The 26,034-nt window shown below is 35.5% G+C and overlaps 3 protein-coding genes across 10 annotated transcripts in view; 1 reads left to right on the top strand and 2 right to left on the bottom strand.

Moving 5' to 3' along the window:
• The window catches only part of hiw (MYC binding protein highwire), a 42,652-nt gene that overhangs the window by 7,500 nt on the left and 9,118 nt on the right, over positions 1-26,034 (top strand). For all 4 annotated transcript variants that reach the window (XM_088030596.1, XM_088030594.1, XM_088030593.1 and 1 more), the window contains exons 22-24: positions 16-440; positions 487-746; positions 800-941. In XM_088030596.1, the coding sequence (XP_087886722.1) occupies positions 16-440; positions 487-746; positions 800-941 (827 nt within the window). The remainder of the gene's footprint in view (positions 1-15; positions 441-486; positions 747-799; positions 942-26,034) is intronic.
• LOC148179807 (uncharacterized) lies at positions 3,030-9,873 on the bottom strand. 5 transcript variants are annotated; one of them, XM_088030599.1, is made up of 3 exons: positions 9,776-9,873; positions 5,257-5,469; positions 3,030-4,469 (listed from the first exon to the last, which is right to left on the bottom strand). In XM_088030599.1, exons 2-3 carry the CDS (start codon positions 5,425-5,427, stop codon positions 3,261-3,263), a joined length of 1,380 nt encoding a protein of 459 aa, XP_087886725.1. In that variant the 5' UTR covers positions 5,428-5,469; positions 9,776-9,873; the 3' UTR covers positions 3,030-3,260. The 5 variants fall into 5 exon arrangements, with proteins under 5 accessions (XP_087886725.1, XP_087886724.1, XP_087886727.1 ...); XM_088030598.1 differs by lacking the exon at positions 9,776-9,873 and adding an exon at positions 5,975-6,176; XM_088030601.1 differs by lacking the exon at positions 9,776-9,873 and adding an exon at positions 6,017-6,176.
• LOC148179806 (uncharacterized) lies at positions 11,756-25,279 on the bottom strand. Its single transcript, XM_088030597.1, has 5 exons — positions 25,019-25,279; positions 14,379-14,630; positions 14,047-14,217; positions 13,413-13,705; positions 11,756-13,362 (listed from the first exon to the last, which is right to left on the bottom strand). The coding sequence occupies exons 1-5, from the start codon at positions 25,178-25,180 to the stop codon at positions 12,120-12,122; spliced, it is 2,121 nt and encodes a 706-aa protein (XP_087886723.1). The 5' UTR covers positions 25,181-25,279; the 3' UTR covers positions 11,756-12,119.

Genomic DNA, 26,034 nt, shown 5'->3' with positions numbered 1-26,034 from the left:
GCTTAATAATTATAGAGCGCGGTGCACATTCTGACGCTTATTCAAGAAATACTGCCTCACGTCTCGGCTCTTAATTTAATTGGGGGTTGTACCCCCACAGCCACGAAGGCACTGGTGTCTTCCAACATGTCAGTGACACAAGACAGTATGGATTACCGGACAAACACTACTAGCCATCATTATACGTGGGTGCAAGGCGATCATCCCTACAAACCCGCCACGGTCGCAAATTATCGGATAATTTTCCCAGAAAGTGTAAAATGGATGACTCTTGAATTTGATCCGTCTTGTGCGACCGCACAACCTGAAGACTCTCTTCAATTGTATGTTCCTTCTCTTGACTTTCCTGCCAAAACAGTTCCTAACAAATCGTTTGAAGTGGACGAGAGTGAATCGCCGCCTCTCCCATACTGGCCGGTTCTGCACAGATTTACCAGCTGGTAAATACTCTCGTTTGTCCGTCCATTTATTTGATCGTTCGTTTAGTTTACAGTGGCCCACGAACTCCGTTGTTTTACCCGGAAATGAAGTAATTTTTTCCCTAGAAACTGCCTCAGATTACTTAAAAGACGACAGATCAAGTTCTTACGGATTCAAATGTTTGGTGGTTGGCTACGAGTGGCCACCTGCGGGTAACGGAGGACCGATTTCCGGATTGAAACATTTGGAAGCGGAATTGGCGTTTTTGGGAGGGATGTGTGCTGCTAGTATGATGAAAAAAGACTTGCAGTTGCCAACATTTGGTGGTACTTTTGTTATTTTGGGGGTGAATTTTGGCATGATGAGGATTTTATTGCAGATGAAGGAGATGTGGATGTTGAGATGGCTGAAGCTGTGGCGTCGCAAACTATGACTGTGCATGGGTCGTTGTTGTCGAAGGGTTTGGCTCTGAGTAGTCCTCCTACTGTTCATCAAGCATTGGATGGGATGCTGCCGTATAGGTGAGCGATTTTTATGATTTTCCTCGTCTCAAATTTAATCAAAATGACCAAAAAAAATTTTGAAGGCAAAGTTAGAAAGAGGTCATTGACGTAACAACTAGTAAAATCCGCAAAACAATCGGTAGACTTTTTTACATCACCTTTAACTTTTCTGTACGCTCGCTCAAAGGTATTATGTCCAATTGGAGGGGAACAAAAATGTTTCAAACAGTTCTGTGGCACATCATTGTTAATTCTGGGTTTATTAGTGTCTGCCTTCTCGTAGTTTTACTAACAATGTTTTTGTAGTATTGGGAAATAATAGCTTGAAAGCAACTTTAGACGTGGACAAAAACGTAATTGAAGGTCGTCTAATTTGTATGCGATATTCATAATCATAACTAATAAATAAACTAATAAAACTACATTAGGCGTGTCCATACCTGCATTGTTTTTTTACAACATTTATTGAGAGTGCTGTGGAAATTTTTCAATTGAATCGCCTTGTAAATTGAAAGAATTGGACCTTAGAATTCGGGATAAGTAAGACCGGAATATAAGCTAAAAAACTGCGAGAAAAACGATAGAGAAAATCGGACTTCATTTCCATCTTTTTGTCTAATTTCAATCGTGGATTATTATTATTATTATTGCTAGATAACTATTTCGGATTTTAGTTTGAACTTTTATACCTCCGCGTCGTCAAAAACAGTACCAAACAGTTATGGTCTTATCTCATCATGTAATCAAATCAGAATAAAACAGAACATTCCTTTTTTTGATTACTTTTTCTCCGAATAGTCTCATGTACATGTATGCAGACCCGGCGTACGTATACAGTTATTTTAACGTGTGCTCGGCGCTAGATAGTTAAAGTCAGGCGCGATCATATTCGCGGAACAATAAAATTTTACTTACTACAGTTCTGAAATTTTTTCAACTTACTATTTTTAAGTCGTGTATTAACTCCACCAAATTGTAAAATTGTAGAACAATAAACACAGGTTTTACAAATTTTTAGTATTAAAAACACAAAAAACTTCCCACATCCTTCACTAAAATTCGTAATTTTAGTAATTTAAGTGCCATAGGTATGAAATTTAAGGAAGTTTCGATTTTTAAGTCGTGTAATAACTCCACCAAATTGTAAAATTGTAGAGCAAAAAACACAGATTTTACAAATTTTTAGTTTTGAAACCGCAAAAAACTTCCCACATCCTTCACTAAAATTCGTAATTTTGGTAATTTTAGCGCTACAGCTATGAAATTTAAGGAAGTTTCTATTTTTAAGTCGTGTATTAACTCCACCAAATTGTAAAATTGTAGAGTAAAAAACACAGATTTTACAAATTTTTAGTGTTGAAACCACAAAAAACTTCCCACATCCTTGACTAAATTTCGTAATTTTAGTGCCACAGCTATGAAATTTCGGGAAGTTTCGATTCTTAGGTTGTGTATTAACTCCACCAAATTGCAAAATTGTAGAGCGAAAAACACATTTTCTGAAATTTTTAGTTTTGAAACCACGAAAAACTTCCCACATCCTTCACTAAAATTCGTAATTTTGGTAATTTAAGTGCCACAGCTATGAAATTTGGGGAAATTACTATTTTTAATTCATGTATTAACTCTACCAAATTGCAAAACTGTAGAGCGAAAGACACAAATTTTAGAAATTATTATTTTTGATACCAAGAAAAAGTTCTGATGCTTCACTAAAATTTGTAATTTTGGTAATTTAACAGCTATGAAATTTGGGGAAGTTACTATTTTTAAGTCATGTATTAACTCTACCAAATTAAAACTGTAAAGCGAAAGACACGAATTTTAGAAATTTTAATTTTTGAGATCATGCAAAAAGTTCCCAAATCCTTCACCAACAAAATGTGTAATTTTGGTAATTTAGTTTTAAAAATTTTCATTTTTGAGGCCGAAGTTAAAAATTTCCGTATCCTTCACTAAAATTTGTTATTTTGGTAATTTAAGTGCCACAGCTATGAAATTTGGGGAAGTTACTATTTGTAAGTCGTGTATTAACTCTAACAAGTTGCAAAATTGTAGAGCGAAAGACATGTATTTGTGGTTTTGAAGTCAAGGATTCTCCATAAATAAACAAAAAAACATTTATTATTGGTAACTGCGTCAGTGTTTGTACAATTTTTATGTCCATACAATGTTTATAAAGATTACTCATCGAAAGTTCAAGTGACATCCTAGAATTTAACGTGTCCGGCTATACTTCTATAACAATAAAATAATACTTCGATCACAATTAAATAAGTTACTTAAGTAATGAAACATTTCATTTTCAGTCAGTGCGAATACTTTCAGACTATGACTTTATAAATCCGTTGTTAAGAGATCAGCGCGTTCGACTATCACATGAAGTTCTGTTTCTCTGTAAGTCCGTCCATCGGGAACAATTAAACTCATGTTTCCGGTTTTTGTGTTCTTTTCACTACCATATTTCTTGCTGAGGTACACTCGGCGATAATACATTACTAACACTACCCCGATTATAAACGTTAGCGTGCAAACTACAGCGACAATGATGATAACAGAAGAATAACTTTGAATGATTGAACACTGGTGGGATTTGTAGTCCTCCACGGTCGCGTACTCGTTACCAAACACGCACTTAATCTCAGAGTAGAATTGCGTACCCTTAATATTATGGTCAATGCTCTTACAATCACAGGTTTCGTTTATGTACATGTTTGAATATTTCGCTCTAAGACTGTCATGGATCCCTAAAGAATCCCTCGTAATTGTACTGAACACGTTTGAGTCAAAAGTGATGGTTGCCTCATGGACAAAATTGTCTTCTTCTTGTAGAAATATGGCACGGAAAGCTCCATCATTAATGACGTTGAACTTATTATTTCTAAAAACAACTTCACCGGTGGTAGTCACCTTAAATGCTTCACCATCCAACTGGTTGATCTTGGTATCTGTCACTTCGAAATTCCTAGGGCTGTTGACAATAAACCCACCCGGACGCACCGTTTCGAAAACACAGTTTGTTATTCTAAACGTTTTATGAACCGTTATATTGTGTATAAATCTACTCGGAATCAATTCGGCCCGAACACCATTCAACTCCAGATTCTCCGTAGAAAACTTCTTGAAAGTCTGTTCTCGGGCATTCTTCAGCACCACATTTTTCAACGTAATTTCCTGAGTTTGCAAGAGGGCATTAAACGCGAAGGGCTCAGTGTTCTCGATGATGACTCCATCAAATCGTATGGCATTTATCCGACCCTCGAAAGTGCGCTTGGAAAGTTGCGTAATGTTGGAATTCGCGATGGTGATTCTAAGGGCTGGGATACTGAGGTCGAGGGAGTCTTCGTATTGGTTTGGTTCGCGGTAGCCGTACCATTTCAAGCTCTGTTCCTCGAAGTAGAGGGACTGGATGTTTTTTAGATTGATGTTTCGCAGTGTTCGCATGTCGGCCACTGATTCGGGGCCGAAACGGACGGTTTTGCAGCCGTCGATTTCTATGGTTCCGGTGCTGTAGGAGGAGATGGAGTTCTTCGTGATGTTCATTTCCTGGAAACGGGAAACAGCAAAATTGTAACTTTGTTGCAATTATCAATGAAAAATTAATAAGTTTAAGTGGTTTCAACTTTTTTTACCACGAAAATGTGGTGGAATTCGACTTCAAAATTGGTGGATGCACCAGAATTTATTTTTCAATTTTCGTTTTTTCTTGTGTATTAAAATTGCGTAATTCCAACTTCGTTTTCGTTTTAATTTCTGGGCTAAATTTCCAAGAATTTAATTAACAAATCTCTTAATCTCGCTCGATGGTCTATTAAGTTTCGCGTGCTTTTAAGAGATAAAACCGCGACTTAACAGTTATGTTAACGATGACTTCCAACTATGTTTGGTCAAAACATTATGAGAAATAATTAGATTTGTTTTCAAGCGCCCAGATCATGCAAAGATGCCTGCATAAATGAGTAATGTTTGCCCATTAACTTAGCATAACACCTAAACTGAAATTTCCAAGAGCAAAGTAAAACAAATTAAAAACAAACAAATTGTTAAATAGGTCACCAGAGGCGTAATTTGAGCGTTCTAATTCAACAAAATGCATTCTATAATGTGCGGTCGCTTCAAACGGAATTCTCTATTAATTATTACTGAACCGTAATGTTCTATTGACGACAATTTGAATTCTTCGCCTACATAACTAAAAACATTTAAACGCTCATCAAGACAAAAATAAATACCTAATGGTCGTTTTTAGGTGACCGTGGCGAACATGAATCACTTTTATTTACACATTTAAAATTCGCGAATTAGCGGTGCTAATAAAAATTAGTCATTTTACCTGAGCATCGGGCCGGCAGGAGCATATTACGGCAGGACTCGATCCCCCTTTCCAAGAACACCCGAATTTGCTATCATTTGTAATATCTCTTTGTTCATATCCTGTAAGAACCGCAGAAGTCAGGGATAATGATGAAATGAGTATCAACAGAATTGTTTCCGATGTCCTCATTTTTCCCTACATTTTCAGCTTCCGGACTTTTAACGTGGATTTCTGAAACAAATGTGGAGTCAATGCACGCACGTCACTGAGATTAGTCATTTCTGATAAAGGATTGATGACTTTGGGATAAAAAATTCCGGTGGGTTAGAGAAGAATTTTGAGACAAACTCACATAATTTTGCACAAAACTAGATTTTTATCTAAGCAACACGTGATGAGTAACTAACTCTTATATTACAAACAGCTAAAACATGGAGATCTTTTATTTGTTTAATGATACACTAAATTAAACATTACACCGTGGCAGTACTTCAAGTGTATGAAATTAAGACGGGCAAGAGGAAGTTTCATTTAGATAAATCAACCGGTCTTTAAAGTGGAAAGAATTACGTCTCCGAGCACTTCGAATTTAAAAATCCTACCGCAAAATCCATATTTTCCAACGTCAGTTTTCAACAAAGGTTTTGTTTGCATTTTTCCTCCGATAAGATTAGATACACAATCATTTCATAGAATCTTGACACAATTAACTGTACAAATAACAATTTTTTCTTACTTTATTACTAGCTCTAATGGTATTCTTGAACCGCACACACACCTATTTAACACCAGAGCACCTATTGAACACAGTCATGTTATAGCAACGTCAGGTCTGATAAGACGATCGTTAATGAAATCACAACGTGAGCACTTATTTTCATCGACTATCGATATAGTTCGCGGTAAACCGCGCTTCACTGATGTGAGTAAAGGATTGAGCGCGTGGAAGCTCGTTGGTGGTGATAAAACCACGAGAGCGTCGCAATTGGCGTAAATTTGTGATCACTGAAATGATATTTTACAGGTTTTTGAAATGAAATTAAGTTCAAACGTGAAGGGCGGTCTGTTTATTTTAATTTTAGATCTTCGGGTTTTTATGTACAACAATTCCATGTGGTGTGGGTTTATTTTTCTCACAATGCATTGCAGTTGGTTTTTTAAACCAAAGTAGATCAGTTCACCAGAAATTTCGTTCAATACCACCGGAAGTGGAGAGTGAGCAATTCTTTTTGGGTAACGCAATGGGATGATTTTATTGCTTGTTAATATTTATAGATTGCAAGCTTTCAATTATTCACGAAATTAGAACAATAAAAGTTTATGGAGGATGCTTCGAAATGAGGACAGAATTTTAACTAATGGGAATCTTTACCGAATTTTAATTTGTTTCCGAGCACAGGAAATATTCGTAATAAAATGTTCGTTAACTTGGCAGAGTTGTGTTTTTGCGCATATTCTGTAATTTGAGTTGTTGGGAAGATATGAAAATGTGCAATTTGCAAGTTCTTAACTTTTTTTGTAGAATTTATAATCACAGCTCTGAAAACATTACGCAACATTTAGATGCATTCATATAATTTTGATGTTGAGGTAGATTCCGTAATTAGTCGCAATTGCAATCATCTGACTCGGTTAAAATATTATGCCAGTGTTGATATTTACTTTGTCATTTATTTTGACGCCTATATGGGGATATCTTGACAGATAAAAATCTTGAGTAACATTATTTGAACTTAAATATTAACAATTTATTGTTCCCCATGGAAAAACTGACATTTTTTTCAGCAGTGAAAAGAATAAACATTTCCAGTTTACAATGTTTCCATGCTTATTGTGTTTTTTTGGTATTTTTCTTTTATACGTTTTGCACATTTATATTTTGATTTCTTTGAATACCAAAAAAACCTGCTAACTTTGGGTAATTTGCGTGTATGAATTTTTTTAACTGTTGGAATCTTTCCAGCTTTGCAAGCTTTGAATTTTTCAGGCGCTTTGAATTTTTGAATGAATTGTTACGACAAATCACTTGTTTAGAATTTATAGAATCTTAAATTGCACCAAAAGTATCAAAGCTTTTTAAATTCCTCAAAAAAAAATGTGTGTGCTCCACATGATAAAATTTCTAAAATTTGTTCCGTTCATTATAAAATTTTTCATATTGGGAGAAATAATAAGCAAGTTTAGGATAGTAATCTCCCCAAATTTCAAGATTGTAGTCCAACTAATAACGGAGTTACATTTTTTTTTAATTTCAAAATTTTGGTGTGCTCTGTGTGACAAAAATTTCCAAAATTTGTTCCAATCTTTCAATAATTTCATGTTTTGGCAGATTTAACAAGCAAGTCTAAAATAATAATCTCTTCAAATTTCAAGATGATAGTCCAACCGGGTTACAAAAGTTTTAATAAAAATAGTCATACATTTTTTAATCTCTCAGCACTTTGGATGTTTTAAATTGCTTGGTTTCTTTACTTTTTCACTCGTTTTAATAGTTTTATAAACTATCTAGCGAATATGGAAAATCTAAGGGATATAAAAAGCTTTTGATGAAAATTTAAGGAAAGTTAGAGAATAAAAAGAGTCTAAGGAAGCCCCAAAAATTCTATGAAAGAATCAATAATTGTAGTCCAAATTCCCAACAAGAAATTTCAAATTTCAAATATTTGTGTCAACTTAATATTTAGAGAATGTAGAAAATCTGACTAATTCAAATGAAACGAAGCATATAAACAATTTAGAAAAAAAAACAAGCAAATCACAGAACCTTTCATGATCTTGGAGAAAATTTGAAGAATTCAGAAGAACAAAAATAAAAACAAAGTTAGAACATAAACAACGAAATTGAAAAGTGGGAACAATTCAGAATGACGCAAATCTATTGCATCTAAAGAACCCAGACGAATAACTCACTCTAAGTCGTCCAAGAACAATAAAAGCGAAAAATCTGATAATTTTAGAACGAGTACAAAAGGATTTAGAAAACAAGAATATGAAGAATAGAAATCATGAAATCATGGAAAACTGAATACAAGATTAACCAAATTTTATTAACTTTTTCCTCATTTTGAAATAAATTTGAATAAGCACGGAATTTTCCACTCTTTAAGAAGGAATCAGTAAAAACACGAAGTAGTTTTAATGTCTTAATAATTTATGACAATCTTACATCGCATATTAAGTTTTCTCATTAAAAACTAATTGCATAGTAAATAAAATTTACGAACATGTGTTCTAATCAACTCATATTAGCACTGCAGCATTCGAAAAACCCCAATAAGTTCATGTCGTAATTACACGCTGAATGATAACATTCTTGAATCGCTGGTAACAATGTGTAATAAAGTCGTTTTCATGTTTTATTAAATAAAAACGTAATTTAATTAAATTTCTAAAAATAGCCACTGCACTGGACAAGCCTAACGCAGTGCAATGCATTTTTGTACCACATAAAATCGAAGCGATGAATAAATGGGCGCCATTTGTGTAATAAAACTCATGTGAAGATCTTAAATCAATTTGGGACGATCATCTTTCAATGGCAACGGCAGCTCTCATGTTCGTTTAATACGAATTCATTGATTGATTTAGGGGGCCACAACCCCACATCTGTTGCACCCTCGAAAAATTGTACATCCTGACCGAAATTATTCGAGTCTAAATCTGTGAAGTTAAATGAATTGAAATCACTTTTCAGCTTACGAAGCTAATTATAATTACATCATTTGGTGGCTCGAGAACAATTCTCTGCTGTGCACATGCTACGCCTTCCAGAACGTGGTGTCAAGTTCATTCTCTGGGTCACTACCATTTATTTGCAATAACTTATTTTTCCATTCGTTTTAACGAGACAGCGTTATAAAACGTCACGTTCAGAGGACTATGTTCTTTGATGGCGTATGTTACAGTGCGTTAAATTTCAACTTTACGTGCGGTGACAGTAATTGGACTTGGTAGTACTAGATAATTAAGCGTGGGCGGTACCATTGATCCTTTTGAATGACATCATGCAGGAATACATATTTTTGTCTTTGTATTGATTGCCTCCGTTACGATCTGTGCCAAATTTTGCAATAGTGTATTTATATCTGGGGAAATGTTTGGGTGTCTTTAAACGTGTTTTCCTGCTTAATGGAAGCTATCTGCAGCTTTTATTAACCATAATTAAATTTTTATTGTGGATTATCCAAAAATATCCGTGCTAAAAAGTAATCTGACGGAAATGTTTTTAGATTTTTTTCAATTAAGTAAATTGCCGTTCTTTGTACCTTGCGTGCGGAAGAAAAATAGGAGCGCACACTGTGTTTATCACTTTCAGAGGCCATAACTAATTCACTTACTTTTGACAACGTCTCTTAACAAGGTCGTTTTTTGTTAAATAAACTGCATAATTCTACATAATTGGATGCATACATACATACAAATCAGAGTCGGTTCTATCGGTAATTCTAATGCATTTATTATTAGCCGCACTTGAAGTTTACAGTGCAACGTGATAGCAACAAACTCTTAATTAAAAAAACTCGGCAAAATAGTTTACCTCGCCTATAAAAATTACGTAATCCGCTCCATCACTTCCACTTGTTCTCCGGTGACAAAACTCCGGTCAGAGCACGAACACAACTGTGATATGAATGGAGAACGACAAACTACTACGGCTCATCTAAACTGCTGCGTTTCGCAAACATTCTCAAATACCTTAGAAATGATGTTTTGGCGGCGAGTTGCCATGACGATGGTGGTGGTTCGTGGTGGCGGCGCCTCGGCGAGTTGTAATCAGAGACGTCGATCAGTGTTTTAATGAGCTTTTCTTTGAGGAGCGAAATATGAGGAAAGGGGGAAAAAAACACGGAAGGAATATTCGCTTGGTGTTTTATTACTTCGGATTGTATTTTTCTAATGGTAAGATGTAGAGTAAATAAAAATCCGACGCAGCTGTAAACACAATATGTCGAGTTGTATGGTGGGTGTGTGCATTGTTTGTCTTTGATTTGAACGGTTTATAAGAAAAAAACTGTTAAGGTTGGGATGGGTTGTTTTACGACAAATATAGAGTTGGTAATTTGTTGGAATTACAATGTCAATAGGTGTCTTGTGAATAATCTAAAGTTCTATGAACTAATCATAAACATTGGAGTCAACCGCCGGACTCAGGTCATAGGCAACGCTATGGAAGAAATGCACAATAAACTTGCAAGCACAAACAAAAAATGAAATATGCACGTCATGATGAAAATAAAACAGCAATAGTTGAGTTCATGGAGGATTTCGTTTCTTTTCAACTGCCACAAATAAAATAAAATAAATGTTTGAAAATGGGTATTTAAAATTTGCAGAGCGAGACATAATAATTATAAGGCACACATAAAACTATTTAATTAAATGGCTTTAAATTTACTATAAGCTGATGGTTTTAGAATTTTTCTAAATATCTATGTACGTATATTTTGGGTTATATTCAACTTTCTTTAAATTGCGACCCATATTTTTTTTTCATAATTTGGAAGATTTTCTTGACTCAAAAATGTGCAATGTTCTAGTTTTAACAAAAAAATATTTTTTTAAATTTAATCAAAATTGGAAATAAATTAGACAATAAAAGTTAATAAGATAAGATCTAGGTGCATGGTGTCAAATAAGATAATGTCGTTATTGTCTAAATGTCTAAAAGCACGCATCTAGGTTTTATTAACTGTTATTGTCTAATTTTTTTTCAATTTTGATAATTTTTTAAAAAATATTTGTTTGTAAAAGTAGAACATATTGCTTATTTCTGAATCAAGAAAATTAATATCTTCCAAATTATGAAAAAAAAATTGGTCGCAATTTAAAAATCACCCTGTATCTCTTGAATTAAAAAAAACTGATGCCTTAAACGTAGGTTTATTTAACAACTCGATTATCTGTGTTTTTCGATTATCCGTGCAGGCTGCGGTTCCGAGATGCACGGATAATCGAGGTTCTACTGTATTATTAATTCAAATTCTGTACATAGAAAAATTTGGGGAAACCTGTCAGTTATGTAATGAGGTAAAAGTTGTAATTATCTTGCAATTAACGTAAGAAGTAAATGGTGAAATTTAGAAGAATAGGAAAATTTAAATGCTGTTACAGAGATATTGTGGTAATGCTTTCCGGTATTGTTTACTACCATCAAATTATTAGTACATAATGGAATGCCATGTACGTAAGTTTGAACTAATCAAACTTTTTGTAATATTCTCAGCACACAAGAAAAATTGAACGGAAAAAAGGAAAAAAAATTACATTTCTCCGGTAAAATGCACGACAATATTTTCAGATTTATTTATTTATTTTTTTATGCTGATATTATTACTGAAATTTGCATTCTTTTGGGATTTTTATTTTAGTGCATTTGTCGACTTATAGTATTAGCGAAATAATAATCACATGAATTTCTTATGGTAACGTTAGGCAACCATCAATTCATCAGTTTCACATTTAGTCCTTTGCGATTACTATTTACAAATTATGCAGGCATTTGAAGAAAACTGCGCACTATACATAATATTATATTTCTGTACGATTGCTTTATTACATCCTTCTCGAAATTCAAAAAGAGCAGAGTAAGTAACTTGAATAAAAATGATCCTACTAACATAAAATACAACGAAAGTATATTAATGATATAAAATACTATGAGAAGAGTCAAAATAAAATTACAAAATATACAAAAGTATCAACGTATTAGGTTGCTAACACATTTAACTGTACATTATCACAGCTACAACTATCCATTTCCTATGGGAATCATCTTACACTTACAAGACACTCAAACACTGATAATTCGAATATTTCTGACAATTCCCACTTGAATGGAAACACCCCAATTGGAATAACACGTGAATATTAACGAGATCGTGCTACATTTTGGACGATCCAGGCTTATCTGGTAAAGGCCTAAACGCCATGTTACTGGAAGCTCGTGATTTGAGTGAATCCTTATTGTCACTCTCTACGTCTTTGTTTTGTCGGACTTCAGAATACAAATGCACTGCAGCATCAGAAGGTTCTGAATACTCTCCCATGAGCGGAGGTCTGTTCTCTTCATCTGCATCAATGTCTTCAAAGTTGGTATTAAACCTTTCCTCCATTAATCTGAGAATGCTGCGTGCACCGTTCTCTTGTTGCTTCTGCTCTTGGTTTAGTTGTAAGTTACCTAACTCTTCGTACAAGTGAGCGTCATCGTCTTGGTTGTTGTTTTCGAGTCCTCCGTGGTGGATGTACTTTTGGTAGAGTTGCTCGATCATTTCACACGCTTCCTGGTGCGTTTGAGGGTCATCCAGCTTCTTTGATAAATCCTGGAGTAATTCTATCGTTAGATCTTCTGAAATGTCGAGTTTGTCACCTTCATCTACAGTTTCAATGGTGTTTTCTTCGTCATTACTGTGCTCGTTCTGCATATACTGCATTTTTCTGAAGTACCCTTTCCGCTTCAACCACCTATTTCCCCGTATCAACATTATTATACACGTGACGAAAGCTAGTAGCACCAAAACCGAAGAAGTTGCTATAATGACAGTCAACCAATTCGTCGCTACTGGAGGGTCCAGTTCTGCCAACATCTTATTAGTAGAATTGACGATTTTCGTCTCCCCTCTATAGGGCTCACAAAATATCTTATTGGTATTACAAACCAACTCTGTAAAATTCTGCCCGTTGATAACACCGACTTTCAGCTCGAAACATTGCGCGACCAACTCGTTTACTCGACAAAACGTATTGTTTACGATTTTGTGGATTTTGCTCGAAACATTGGCGTTCATTAGTTCCACGGCCCATTCATCTAAGGTACAATGGCACGTTTGTTCGAAGAAGTTGTCTTTAAATATAAAAACGCGGTCTTCTAAATCTGGCACGAAACTTAAGGCACCTGGTTCGGACTTGTAGATTTCGTTGCTATTGAAAGCGAATTCCTCGATTTCCGAGTTTGGCGGAGCAACGATGGAGTTACTGTGTAGGAACTGGATTATGTTGTGTTTGAGGCTGATCTTGTTCCACGCGAAGAAGACCAAGCTTGTGGAGTGGAGGATTCCGATTTCGTTGTCCGAGATGTCCACTTTGGCGACGGTGCTATTTATTGCGCCGCTCTCTATATCTGTTATGCTGAAAGTGGAGAAAGTTAGATAGATGAATAGCGAAGTACAATAACTCACCTGGAATGTTGAACAGTTAGATTGGCCATGCTGCCGGTAATAGCACCAGAACCGATTTTCTTGATGGTGCATTTTTCCACCCTGAAGTTAACAATGAGGGTTCTGCTGTTAAAAGCGCCACTGTGGATGTACTCGATGGTGGTGTAGCTGATGGACATGGAAGCGATCTGAATTGGGGAAAACGCAAGCGTTTCGATTTCCCCGATGGTCGATTTGTGGAACCTGACCTCTGCCAGGGATGAAAAAAAGGTGTGTTGAGGTATTGTCGATATGGTTACAGTATCAAAAAGAAGCTGCAAGAAACAAGAAGTGTTGAGTCATACAATCAAGTAATGAACAGCCTATTAATACCAGCAGATGTTGTTTATGGTAGGAGTCGGACAAACGATTGCAAGCCCATTTTAGTAACAGGTACCATTTGCATAATTTCAGTGGCTCACTTTATGTGACTAGTTTTTATCAAAACATTGAAAGTAGTAACAGTTTTATTGTTATCACGCTGTCTAATGGAAAGCGCTTATTGTTGTCGATTTCACATAAAGCTCATGTGAAACCATAAACTTAATAAAGATTGACCCGTTGAGCTAATTCAATTTAATCGGTTTTATTCGCCTCGTAAACTTCGAAGACTTACAGTGGTAAAGGGGCCATGCTTTCCGATGTTTCCCAAGTTTGTTACTTCAAAGGCCTTCGATGCCAACGATAGTTTTCGGATTTCTCGGAAAACGGCGGACTTCAGCTTGCTGAATGCGGTCTTCTCGACAGTCACCGAGGCGCATCTGGTAATTTCAATATCTATGGAACTCTGGAAAGAATTGCATAAATTAAATGGATGTTGGTAAAGTTGGGTACTTTTTCCGCTTTTTGCTCAGATCAAAATTTCTTACAAAACAGGATCATGCAAAAACCGCACAATCCTTAAATCTTCAAGAATAAAAAGAATTGGAGAACAGGAAGAAAGAATACCTGCACATTTTCGAATGCGCCAGTCTTTATGCTTAAATCATCACAGTTCTGTATTTGAATTAGTAGACTAGGAGTAGTTAGATTGCGGAAGGACTGTTTTTCCATCACAAGCGTACGAGTGCCTTCAATGCGAAGAAGTGTTATCCCGACCAGTCGATCGAAGGATTTTTGTCCCAAAACGACGCGATTGCCTCCATTTATGTAAATTTCGGCCGCTTGCTCGGGTATCCGGAGGAGGTCCAGTTTTATCTCCTAAAAAAAAAAGCATTCATTAGATTAAAGAAAAATGATTTGGTTTTGGACTCTTATTTTGCAAATTACCACGTTCTTAATGACATTGAAAAAGTAAAATCACGCAAACCGCAACAATTAGCTGTAGAACGCAGTTTTAGTTGTGTCGGACATGCACAAATGTCGCATCTAAGTTTGCAATCCGCGAAATACCAAGTGTCTGCAGATACGCCTCGAGTCCCCATAATTTAGTCACCTGATGTGTAGCAGCGGTTGACACAAGGGTTTCGCGATTTCCACCGAGTATATTTATACAATCTGTTTATAAATAGGCACAGCTCCGTGGTGAATTACCACTACACTCGTTGGTGTGTGAATTCTTGAATTCCAGCTCCTTCACACATGATAATTATGAAAACAGACGTTGGAAGGATAATGTGTAAACCTTTAAAACTCCATTTTTTACCTCGGTGATACTAAAATCATAAACTGAATGTCAAGGTCTGATGTCTCTGCCATGACAAGTTCAGCCATCAATTTTCATTTGCTTTATCTCCCGCAAAAAATGGGCTGTTGGCCCTCAATGGCGCCATTTCCACATCTAGCATTTCAAGCGTTTTATGAAAGAAACTGCAGTCGCTTAATAAAAAACACCAGGCGCGGGTCTGCGGCCCTATTGACCTTTCACACAACCAATTAAGACAATAAAGTCGGAGAAGCTGTACCTCTCCGTGTCAATAAGGCCTAAATTTACCGGTTCATTAACCCGAATCCTATATTATTTCAATCTATACCGGAAATCGCTTAAAACGTAGATTAATAGACATTACCACACCCTTGTTTGACTGTCACCACGAGTGAAGCAATGACCCGCATAAGGGGATGCAGTGAAAAACAACAAACCATAATGGATTAGTTTTGTTAAAAGTTGCGTGTCGTTGCGTTTTAAGTTGTTTGCTCTTGAGATGGGGTGAAAGGTGCTGGGATTAACAATAAATAAACCAATTGGGTTGTTTCCGGTTCCGGGGATCTTTGGGGAAGCAAATTAAACAAGTCACAAGCGTTCGTTGTTTATTTCCTTTTAACTGTAATTCTTGTATTACAAGAGTGGAATATTAACTACTTGTACTGTCCTTCTATCCATGCATAAAAGAAATTAATCATCATTTTTCTAGTACCGACTAATCCGAAAGAAGCTGCTACCATTCCCATTGTTCGTGGTGCGTCTCCCAACCTTACATAGTCACATTAATGTAGTAGGTGCGCCCCCTCGCAAATAAATCGTTCTGTTTAGTGCCGCCTATCTTCACTGTCAGTTCTATCAGCCCGACTATATTAACACGTAATAAGTGATATGGTCTTCTGTTTCAGCTCCCAATCAATTTACGTCCAACAATCAAAGTAATCGGTCATGCATACCATAGATACATTCTCTTCGTCGTTTAATTAACCCTTCAATGTCAACTTGTTTTGATCATGCCCTAGTATTAGAGATTAAGATTTCACTGCGCATTTTGTGTAGAAAATGGTAATTGAGCTCTTTCCACATGGAAAAGATTCCTAGTACACATCATAATATAAATAAAACGATAATTACAGTGTCACGGGTCATTTACTGAATATAAGCCGAAAGCCTTACGCAAGCCACAACTATGATATGAAATTTTACTTTCAGTAAAGAGCAATTTGTGTAGTGCAGAAACTGAATTTAGGTCATGAACGGTGCCGAAAAAGCAGAGATTTTATTACCCACATGTTGCTTTTTGCAGAGTGATGGCTCTGCAAAAAGTTGTATCAATATTTGTAAGATGAAATCGAAAAATACGCCGACGAACGAATTTAACCGGTTGCTGTTGTAACAGACATTGCATAATTATTAATATGCCGTTCTTGGAAAAACATTGGACCGCTAACATGAGAGCAATAAATAGAATAATTAAATAATCAGGAATAGAGTAATAAAGGTCAAACTAGAGGGTCGTAAAATCACAGTATTTACGTGTTTTCTATCTAAAGTTCCGTTTAAATGGAGTTTTGATAATGTCAATGAATTCGAAAGGTAAAGTTAGACGTGGATTATTGACAAATTTTTGGCAGTATCTTCAGTCAGTAATTTGTTTGCTGGTTTCAGAGTGGTAAGACATTTCAAAATGTAAACAAATGAATATACTTTGGTTAGGTTAGTTAGGAATAAATTTTGCAATTTGGTACGAATCAAAAAAAAAAACTCTCCAAATTTCATAGCTGCAGCACTTAAATTACCGAAAGTAGGAATTTTGGTGGAGGATGTCTAAAATTTTTGCTTACCTTAAAAATAAAAATTTCTAAAATCTGTGTCTTAAAAATAGTAACTTCCCCAAATTTCATAGCTGTGGCACTAAAATTACCAAAATTACGAATTTTGGTGAAAAATGTGAAAACTTTTTACTTCTTTCAAAAATAAAAATTTCTAAAATGTGTGTCTATCGTTCTACAATTTTGTAATTTAGGGAAGTTAATACACGACTCAAAAATAGTAACTTCCCCAAATTTCATAGCTGTGGCATTAAATTTACCAACATTACAAAATTTAGTGGAGGATGTGGGAACTTTTTGCTTGATCTCAAAAATAAAAATTTCTAAAATCTGTGTCTTTCGCTCTACAATTTTGCAATTTGGTAGAGCTAATACATGACTTAAAAACAGTAACTTCCCCAAATATCATACGTGTGGCACTAAAATTACCAAAATTACGAATTTTAGTAAAGGATACGGAAATTTTTAACTTCGGCCTCAAAAATGAAAATTTTTAAAACTTGTGTCTCTCGCTCTACAGTTTTGCAATTTGGTAGAGTTAATACCCGACTCAAAAATAGTAACTTCCCCAAATTTCATAGCTGTGGCACTAAAATTACCAAAATTACGAATTTTGGTGAAAAATGTGAAAACTTTTTACTTCTTTCAAAAATTAAAATTTCTAAAATGTGTGTCTATCGTTCTACAATTTTGTAATTTAGTGAAGTTAATACACGACTCAAAAATAGTAACTTCCCCAAATTTCATAGCTGTGGCACTAAAATTACCAACATTACAAATTTTAGTGAAGGATGTGGGAACTTTTTGCTTTATCTCAAAAATAAAAATTTCTAAAATCTGTGTCTTTCGCTCTACAATTTTGCAATTTGGTAGAGCTAATACATGACTTAAAAATAGCAACTTCCCCAAATTTCATAGGTGTGGCACTAAAATTACTAAAATTACGAATTTTAGTAAAGGATGCGGAAATTTTTAACTTCGGCCTCAAAAATGAAAATTTTTAAAACTTGTGTCTCTCGCTCTACAGTTTTGCAATTTGGTAGAGTTAATACCCGACTCAAAAATAGTAACTTCCCCAAATTTCATAGCTGTGGCACTTAAATTACCAAAATTACAAATTTTGGCGAAGGATGTGGGGACTTTTTGCTTAGTCTCAAAAATAAAAATTTTTAAAATCTGTCTTTTGCTCTACAATTGTGCAATTTAGTAGAGTTAATATACGACCTAAAAATAGCAACTTCCCTAAATGTCATAGCTGTAGCACTAAAATTACCAAAATTACCAATTTTTAGTGAAGGATGGGGAAAATTTTTGTGTGGTCGCAAAAATGAAAATTTCTAAAACTTATGTCTTTCGCTCTACAATTTTCCAATTTGGAGGAATTAATACACGACTGAAAAATAGTGACTTCCCCAAATTTCACAGCTGTACCACTAAAATTACCAAAATCACGAATTTTAGTGCAGAAAATTTGTATTTCGACCTTAAAAACCATATCAACGTGTCCAAATTTAACAATAAAAATCATTTTTGATAAGAATTTGTTACCACAAAACAGTTGAATTTAAAGGTCAGTTCAGTTTCTTTATTGATGTTTAATGTTTTCTTTAGCACTTGCATTTCCATGTTCAAACAAGTTTAAGTACCTGCCATTACCACTCCGTTTCAGCAACAATAACAGAATCATGACCCTGATAAAATTTCTTTATTTTCCCGCAGCAAACAAAGCCGAGCAAATCATCTTTGATAATTCAACAAATATTGTAATCTCTATTGTTGTCCGTTTTGATAACTATCAAATTTAGCTTTCCACCAAGGCTGTACTTATTTAGAGGCATGAATCACGGGAATGGGCGAAAAGTGAAATCTTGAAACTTTCAGTAGGCGTAAAGCACCTTATCCAAAAATATTACGGTTGACAAACTTGCTTGTTTTTAGAGTACAAGGAGCTGTAAAATCTATTTCTTCCAATAAAACTGTCGCAATCAACATCAACACCTGTCATCCGCGTTTAAAAGAGGAAAATAAGCGAGTTCGAATTTTATTTATTATGCGTTTGTTTAACGACATCCTTGCTGATAAGCCCGGAACAACCCTATCAAAGTGACTCAAAAAGAAATGTTAATATCAGTCGCATAAGTTTGTGTACAAAGACGTAACATTTCAACACCATTAAAAAAATAGCCATGAAGGCGATTTGTTCCAAGCATTTGAGGAATTAAATTTACAATTAATTAACTCATTGAACACATCAAGAATTCAGCAGTCGCCCACATGCAGCCCAAATTGGAATCATTCATTAAAACAGTTCGGTGGCATCAAAGCGACAACAGTTGAAAGTTAGTTAGGAAAAAAGAATACAAGAAGGCATGCGTAGCTCGATCATAATATAGTGTGGTACGAAAAGCTGCCAGAAATAAAATCCCATACATTTTTTCCACGTAACAGGAAGTTGTACTGTCTAAAATCGTGTAAATAAACATTTTTTCCAAAGTTTCGCCATAGGTATCTGGAGAATGCCTTCAACACGCAAATAATTTAGTAACTGCCATCATATCTCAAGCATTAACCCCGAGCTATCACAGTCTTTATTTAGTCATCGGAAATTGATAAATACCAACTGATAATCCCGACAAACAATAATATATAATTATAAACGAAATTATCAATACACGTGACGCAGGTGAAGCAAGAGCGGATATATCAATCATTGCAATATAAAATTTCATCGTGCGTGTTATTAAAAACTGCGGGTGCATAAAGACATCAAACGTAAAAGCAGGAGACAAACAGCGTATGTAATAAAGTGTTAAAGGAAGATCGAAACTCGCTGGGAGAAAATAGTTTGTCTGGCACATGGTGATGCTGGAGCTCCCGTTTTTTATGGAAGAATTGTAGGAATGACGTTGAACGGTTGGTTAAGACAGGAACTGAGGTCGCAGCGGAACATTTCTGATTAACCCACAAATTCGGCTACAACTAGCAATTGTGAATAATTGGGAAAGTTCGCAACTTCTAATCAATTCATTAATTTATAATAATAGAACATCTGGATCGAGCTGTCTTTGCAGTTCGACGATTAATCAGTCAATTATTGATACATTGAGATGTAGAGAGAAACTCTGATGGTTATTGAGTTGTGTTGAATTTAAATTCACAAACGATACAAGTATGGCGTGGATCTTCTTCGTTTTGATTATTGGATTGCTTCCGAGTACTTGTGACAGACAAATTGTCTTCATAATCATAACGAAGTGTTTGACGAGTGAATGAAAGATTAACTTGGCTTATCTACTCGTGTTATTTTAGAGACTAATTTTATTCATTGAAGTGTACCTTTGTATTCAATTTTCAAGGCAGGACCATAAATTCGCACCTGCCTCTGGGGCACTTTTTAACTGCTGTCCAGGTGACACACTTATAAATATCGTTACTGCCGTGAGCGAGCACTTGAGTTATGTAGAACTTATTTCTGGACCCAAAATTCGACAATGAAAAAGAAAAACGACGACTGAAAAATAAAAGGAGATTCAATTCAGTTTCTAAAGCTTGGAATGATGCCTAATTTGTCAAATGCCAGTTTTGAGCAGTAATTTTGTACCATGGATCTTCAGATTTCGAATTTAAAATACCCACATCTAAATAGTAGAATTTAGAGCACTGAAAGAAAATTAAATTAAGCACGATTCGACTTTATAAAATGTTTCTTTCTCAGCTCGCAAAAACTTTTACTCTGATTATGTAAAATGCCGCCAAGGTTATCACGCTGAAGGCATGTAATGCCCAAACACCCATTATTTTAAAAACATGACATTTACAATATCGTAAATAATGCAAAAAAATGTTTATGAACGCAAATTCCTCAACTCCACAAAATTACCATAACTATGCACGGAAAAAATTACACATCTTATCTACTTAGAAATGATGACTAAAACAAATTTGTCCAAAATGTATTCGTCACTTCGGGAGAAAGACAATTAGCAGGAAATCACTGATAAATCACAGCGGACTGAATGGTTCTGAAGTTGCTATACAAACAAGTTTAGTTGATTAAAATTAGACCTTGACCGAATCAATTGAAGGGAATGAATATGAAATAACGAAATAACCATTCGATCTAATTTTCTTTCTTTCGCAATATTTGGTGGAAATTTTTAAACGACAACGCTGCCGTCTTGTATTGATGCGACATTTCTGCAAAGTTCAGTGTGGAAAGGACGAGCCTCAGAATTATTTGTATTTCAAGATTAATGAAGTTAATTGTTTCAACCTTGATTAAAGTAGGTATCTCGTCTTTAACCGCAGCTATAATTACGCGAATGATGTAAATGTTGAGTTAATACATAAAGTACGCTTGACCCCCGAAAATAGTTCTAAATTTAACAATGCCTGTGACGTGCGCAACTAAATAAAAACGATTTAAAAATTCCTTGACTAACAAGCCTTTGTCATCACCGGATCAAAATATAATTATAAACGAAAGAAAGTAAACAGTGCCATGTGAAACAACAAATTACAGGGATATTCGTCGTTTTTCCAGTTTACGATAACGCGCCTCTGCAAGACTAAATAAAATGAACTAAATTGTAATTTTACTGGCAATAAAGAGAGGTCAGCAGTTCAGCCAATACTTATAAAATCATAGATTAGAACCAACGTTGCAATGAGCATCAGAAATTACCAGAAACGAAGTACTTGTTCGGTTCGTTGACTGTAACTGTAGATTTGGTAAACAATACAAACCCCAAAAACTACATCACTACTCAAATTAAATTCCCCTGTCGGCAGTCAAATTAACTTTCTCGCTGCACGACCATAAAGACACAACCCATATCATGACAAACAAGGTAAATTGAACGAGTCCGCTGCGAGGAGCAAGTTCGAAAGCCTTTAGGTTGATTTTTTAACCCCGAAGAAACAGGTTGCTGTGTTGAGACCACAGCTACGATCACGTACACGTTTATAGGGAGTCAACTCAGATGAACGCGATGATTAAAATGCAGGAAGCTGTTAATTATGCTGCCTGTACATGACACACATAAAAATTTGATATTTGAAAAAATCCAAATCAGATTAGTATTTTGTTAATTAAACACTTTCTTGTGCACAGTAACTGTCGCTCAAGCTGGAGATGGATAATGACGGGAAGTAAATCATGTTATTTGCTTGCAAGATAAGAAAAATTGTTAATAACTTCTCTGTAATTTCATGGCATTGAAATGCGTACAGTCATTTCTATTTAGGTGTAATTCAGAAAAATTGAGGCGTGGGTTTCTAAAAACACTGCGTAGAGAAAGGGAAAAAATCATAACAAGCTTTTTCACATTATTAATCAATATTATGGAATTTAATGATTCGAAATTAACATCATTAGAGACATTAAATAAATTGGTTCCTTGGGGGCAATGAAGTTATTACTGACCAGACCACAAAGCGAAAATAAAGGAAATCGTCATTTCAAAGTACTATTTTTATCGGTCCATTGCTGATGCATCAAACTGATCGTGTAATTATAGAACTGATCGAGATGTCAAGAGGAAATGCAGTAGACATCTGTGAGATCAAAAAGGTGGACAAGGAGTTGCAATCAGCAGTGTCAACTTGTGCAACTGTTAAGAAGTGCAAACTTGGCTTTTCCGAGTATTCTTCAATATACCGTGCAGTTTTTCCGTTCAATTTCTCGGGCGTTAATCTGTGCGTCCATTTAACTGGCAATTGGTTTTATTAACTTTTAACATCATTCTTGTCATTAACAATTAAAAATAAATAAATGTCAACGCGGCTTTAGAGTTCTTGTCCTTTAAAGTGATATGATGGCTACTGTAGATAAACATGCATGAAGAAACTTGGCAATTTTTTTCCGCATCATTTGATAGAAATAATAAAACGCAACACTTGTGAAATGAGGGCAATTATTGTAATTTTCTTGGCAAGTAGTCTTGGCAGATGTGGAGTTTTAAATTCATTTTTTATCATGTTTGTAGCTAAATTAGAAAATAGGATGCACTACAACAATACTGCTTGAATTTTCTATTGTTCCGAGGCGGTTGAAAAAGCGAAAGGATTTTTAGAAACGTATTAAACACTCTTGAAAGTTTACAAAATTGAAAAATCCCAATGAATTCACAATCTAGCGCCTCGAGAAGTTATTAAATTTGAAACCCCGAGTTTTTATCGAGTATTGAAACTGTAGTCTGCAAGTATTATGATTAAAAAAAAAGGAACATTTAGAAGCAAGCTAAAGACTCGACAACTTACTGAACCAGATTTTTTTATACGCTCAGCTTCTCATTATGTTTTTACATCTATTAATATTTCTAGAATTGCATTCTTATTGCATTCTTAATTTAATTAGTAGGTATTTCTACCGTTTAAGTATTTGTCGCGTCATAATTCCATGGAATGAGTAATGGAGCTGATTACTCAGAAATGGAGTCGTTCTCACCGCTCTTCCCAAATCTCCTGTCTTCTATTTTTTTAAAATTACTTTCCACTTAGTTTAGGAAAGCTGAACATTAGCGTAACAACTTTTTAATTACCAAGTTTTGCATGGGGTGAAAAGGATTACGACGGTATTACCAAAATGTACTTAGGCACCGCAATTTAAGCTATTGGAAAAAAATAAAACTGATTAATTGACCTTGGAACTGAAGATAGTGCTGCAAAACTAACATCATAATGTGATGTGAACCGACGATAAACAACTTATACAACATTATATTGTAATCAAAGTAAAACAAAGCGATATAAACTGTAATTAAATCTGTACTAGAAAACGACATTATACGGGCTTGAATAAAAGCCCCGAAATGAATTTGCACGTTGTTACAATATCCAACAACAAGTCGTTTATATTCCTGACATCAGCATTTCGGATCGTTTATACTCTTCTTCTTTTTCGCTTCCCAACATAAACAAAACCTCTAGACTTTACCTATTTATATTTCAGGTAAGCTTTGCAATATCAGCTCGATGAAGATTTCAAAAAATAGCATGTAGCGAGTTCAACGTCCATTCTTTGTTTACAGCCGCGTAAGCAGAGCTTTTGTCATATAATTTCATAAAACTTGGAATGCAAACAAGTAAAGTCGCTTTTACGCATATTGGTGGTAATTGCGGGATTGTGGTTTCCTGGTGATAAATTCACCAAAGATGGGTTTTGAATTGCAAGTGGGATCTCTTTGCCTCGCCCATACGTGACCGAGCACCGTTTCGTGGCCCAAGTTAACAGGTTAACGTTTTGTACGTACCTTCCTGTGCTCGGATTTTACATACTTATTAGACAATTCAAGGGTTATTACAACGGATATTGTATTTTCTCTCGACCATAATTTCTTAGAATAATTAATCGTAGTGGTTTGTCATTTACAACATGATTTAGTACTTCACTTTCACTCAAACGCACTTGTTAATTATTAAAATCAGAGCAAGTTTGTCGTTTTTACTTTCGTGGTGTTGTGAGTCACCAGGACTCCACATGTTTGAGGTTCCAGTATTAATAACAAGGGAAAAGAACCAAAACAAATAGCGATATACATCGCGTCCGGCTCTTGTCTTCTTTCTACCATTATTATTCAAATGGTTTGATCTTCTGGCTTTCGGAATGTACACTTTGGATGATACGCGCTCATAAAGACAAACATTAGTCTAGACCACTGTGTTACAATGGTAAAATCAATAGCGACGAAAAAATTAAGTCTTGATAAGGGCAACAGTAAATTTCCGGTGCGATTTGCGCCGAAAAAAGTTACCAAGCGCGAGCTTCAAGAAGTGCTTTTTCAAATGTTTATCCATTTTAATTAATGATCCAGCCTTGAAGGGAATTAGCATTACAAAAATATGATTTCCGGAGATTTGCGCAATCATCGCCGAAGCCCCGATTTTGCTGTTTCATTGGTCTGCCGATGAAAGAATCAAAAGAATAAACAAAGTCTACAAAAAAAGTGATAATAAGACAAGAATTTCCGGAGCGCTTTTCGTAATTGCCTCTAATCTCCCAAAATCACGCTTTCAACGGCGCCCAACATTTTAATGTATAAAAAAAGTGGAGTATGGGGGTGGGTAAGTTAGTACGGAACTGATTAGTTTTTATTAGTTTATTTGTAACTTGCCTGAACATCGCGCAAAGTGCAGTTTATGGTCTTCCACGATGCAACCTTTACTGTGCAGTTGCATCCTTGCAACTCACATATCGTACGGGCGCTAACGGAGCATATCACAAAAAAGGACACCCACCAAAGCACAAAGAAGGACCGCCACAATCGGACACCCATTCTGTGCACTCATTCTCGCACTATGTCACAATCGCAGAATCAAAGAACAAGGCAGTTCCTTCGTTGCAAGTTGCGACGATTTCACACCGGATAACATGATTCAACCTGCATTGAAGCACTTTGTTGACGTTTCTTGCACGTTGGAGGATGAGTGTTGTTGAAACTGTTCTCTGGCGGCTGCTGGACGACTGGCGCTTTTGAATTGCTGTGTTCGCGGCTACCATCCTTGTTGTTGTGTCTCTGTTTTGTTGCGATGCTCCTTGTTTGTTGCGTGCTGTTGCTCTATGATGGGAAGTTGAGAGGGAGGTGACGACGTGAATGGAGTTTTTACGAGGCTTTTATCTGGTCTTATTATAATAAACGAAAGACATAATTGTTGGGGCTTCGTGGTCAAGCTTAACGAGGGCAGTTTACCTGATTTAGTTTTTGGTTTTGTTATTATTTAATCGGGCGAAAAACGAACAAAAGAATACTAATTTACCTGTAGCAACTGGCTCATTCATTCCTAAAGCCAAAGAAAACATTTTAACCACACTGAAGCAAATACAAGTTTTTATCTACATTTTTAAGGACTAAAATTGCCACACCCTTAATGGCTCGAAGAAAGTTTTGCAGTTATCGCAAACTTTTAGTAAACAAATTTGGTGCCCACTCAACGCCCATATTTTGAAAATAGAAAGGCAAATGCCAACGGTCGTATTATATCTCTAAAACGCACACACAAAATCACTGCAGCAATTAATAAATTTTTACCAAGAACTCCTCACGTACAATGTAATTTAATTGCGGGCAAATAAAACGAAACTTTCAAGCGCATAAAGCACGTTTGAAAACATCCGTAGCTAACTTCAACA

This window comes from Gnatocerus cornutus, chromosome 2 (assembly GCF_029298725.1).
Source record: "Gnatocerus cornutus isolate USDA-ARS CGAHR chromosome 2, icGnaCorn1.1, whole genome shotgun sequence".
Taxonomy (NCBI): Eukaryota; Metazoa; Arthropoda; class Insecta; order Coleoptera; family Tenebrionidae; genus Gnatocerus; species Gnatocerus cornutus.
This window is presented reverse-complemented; position numbering and strand designations above follow the sequence as displayed.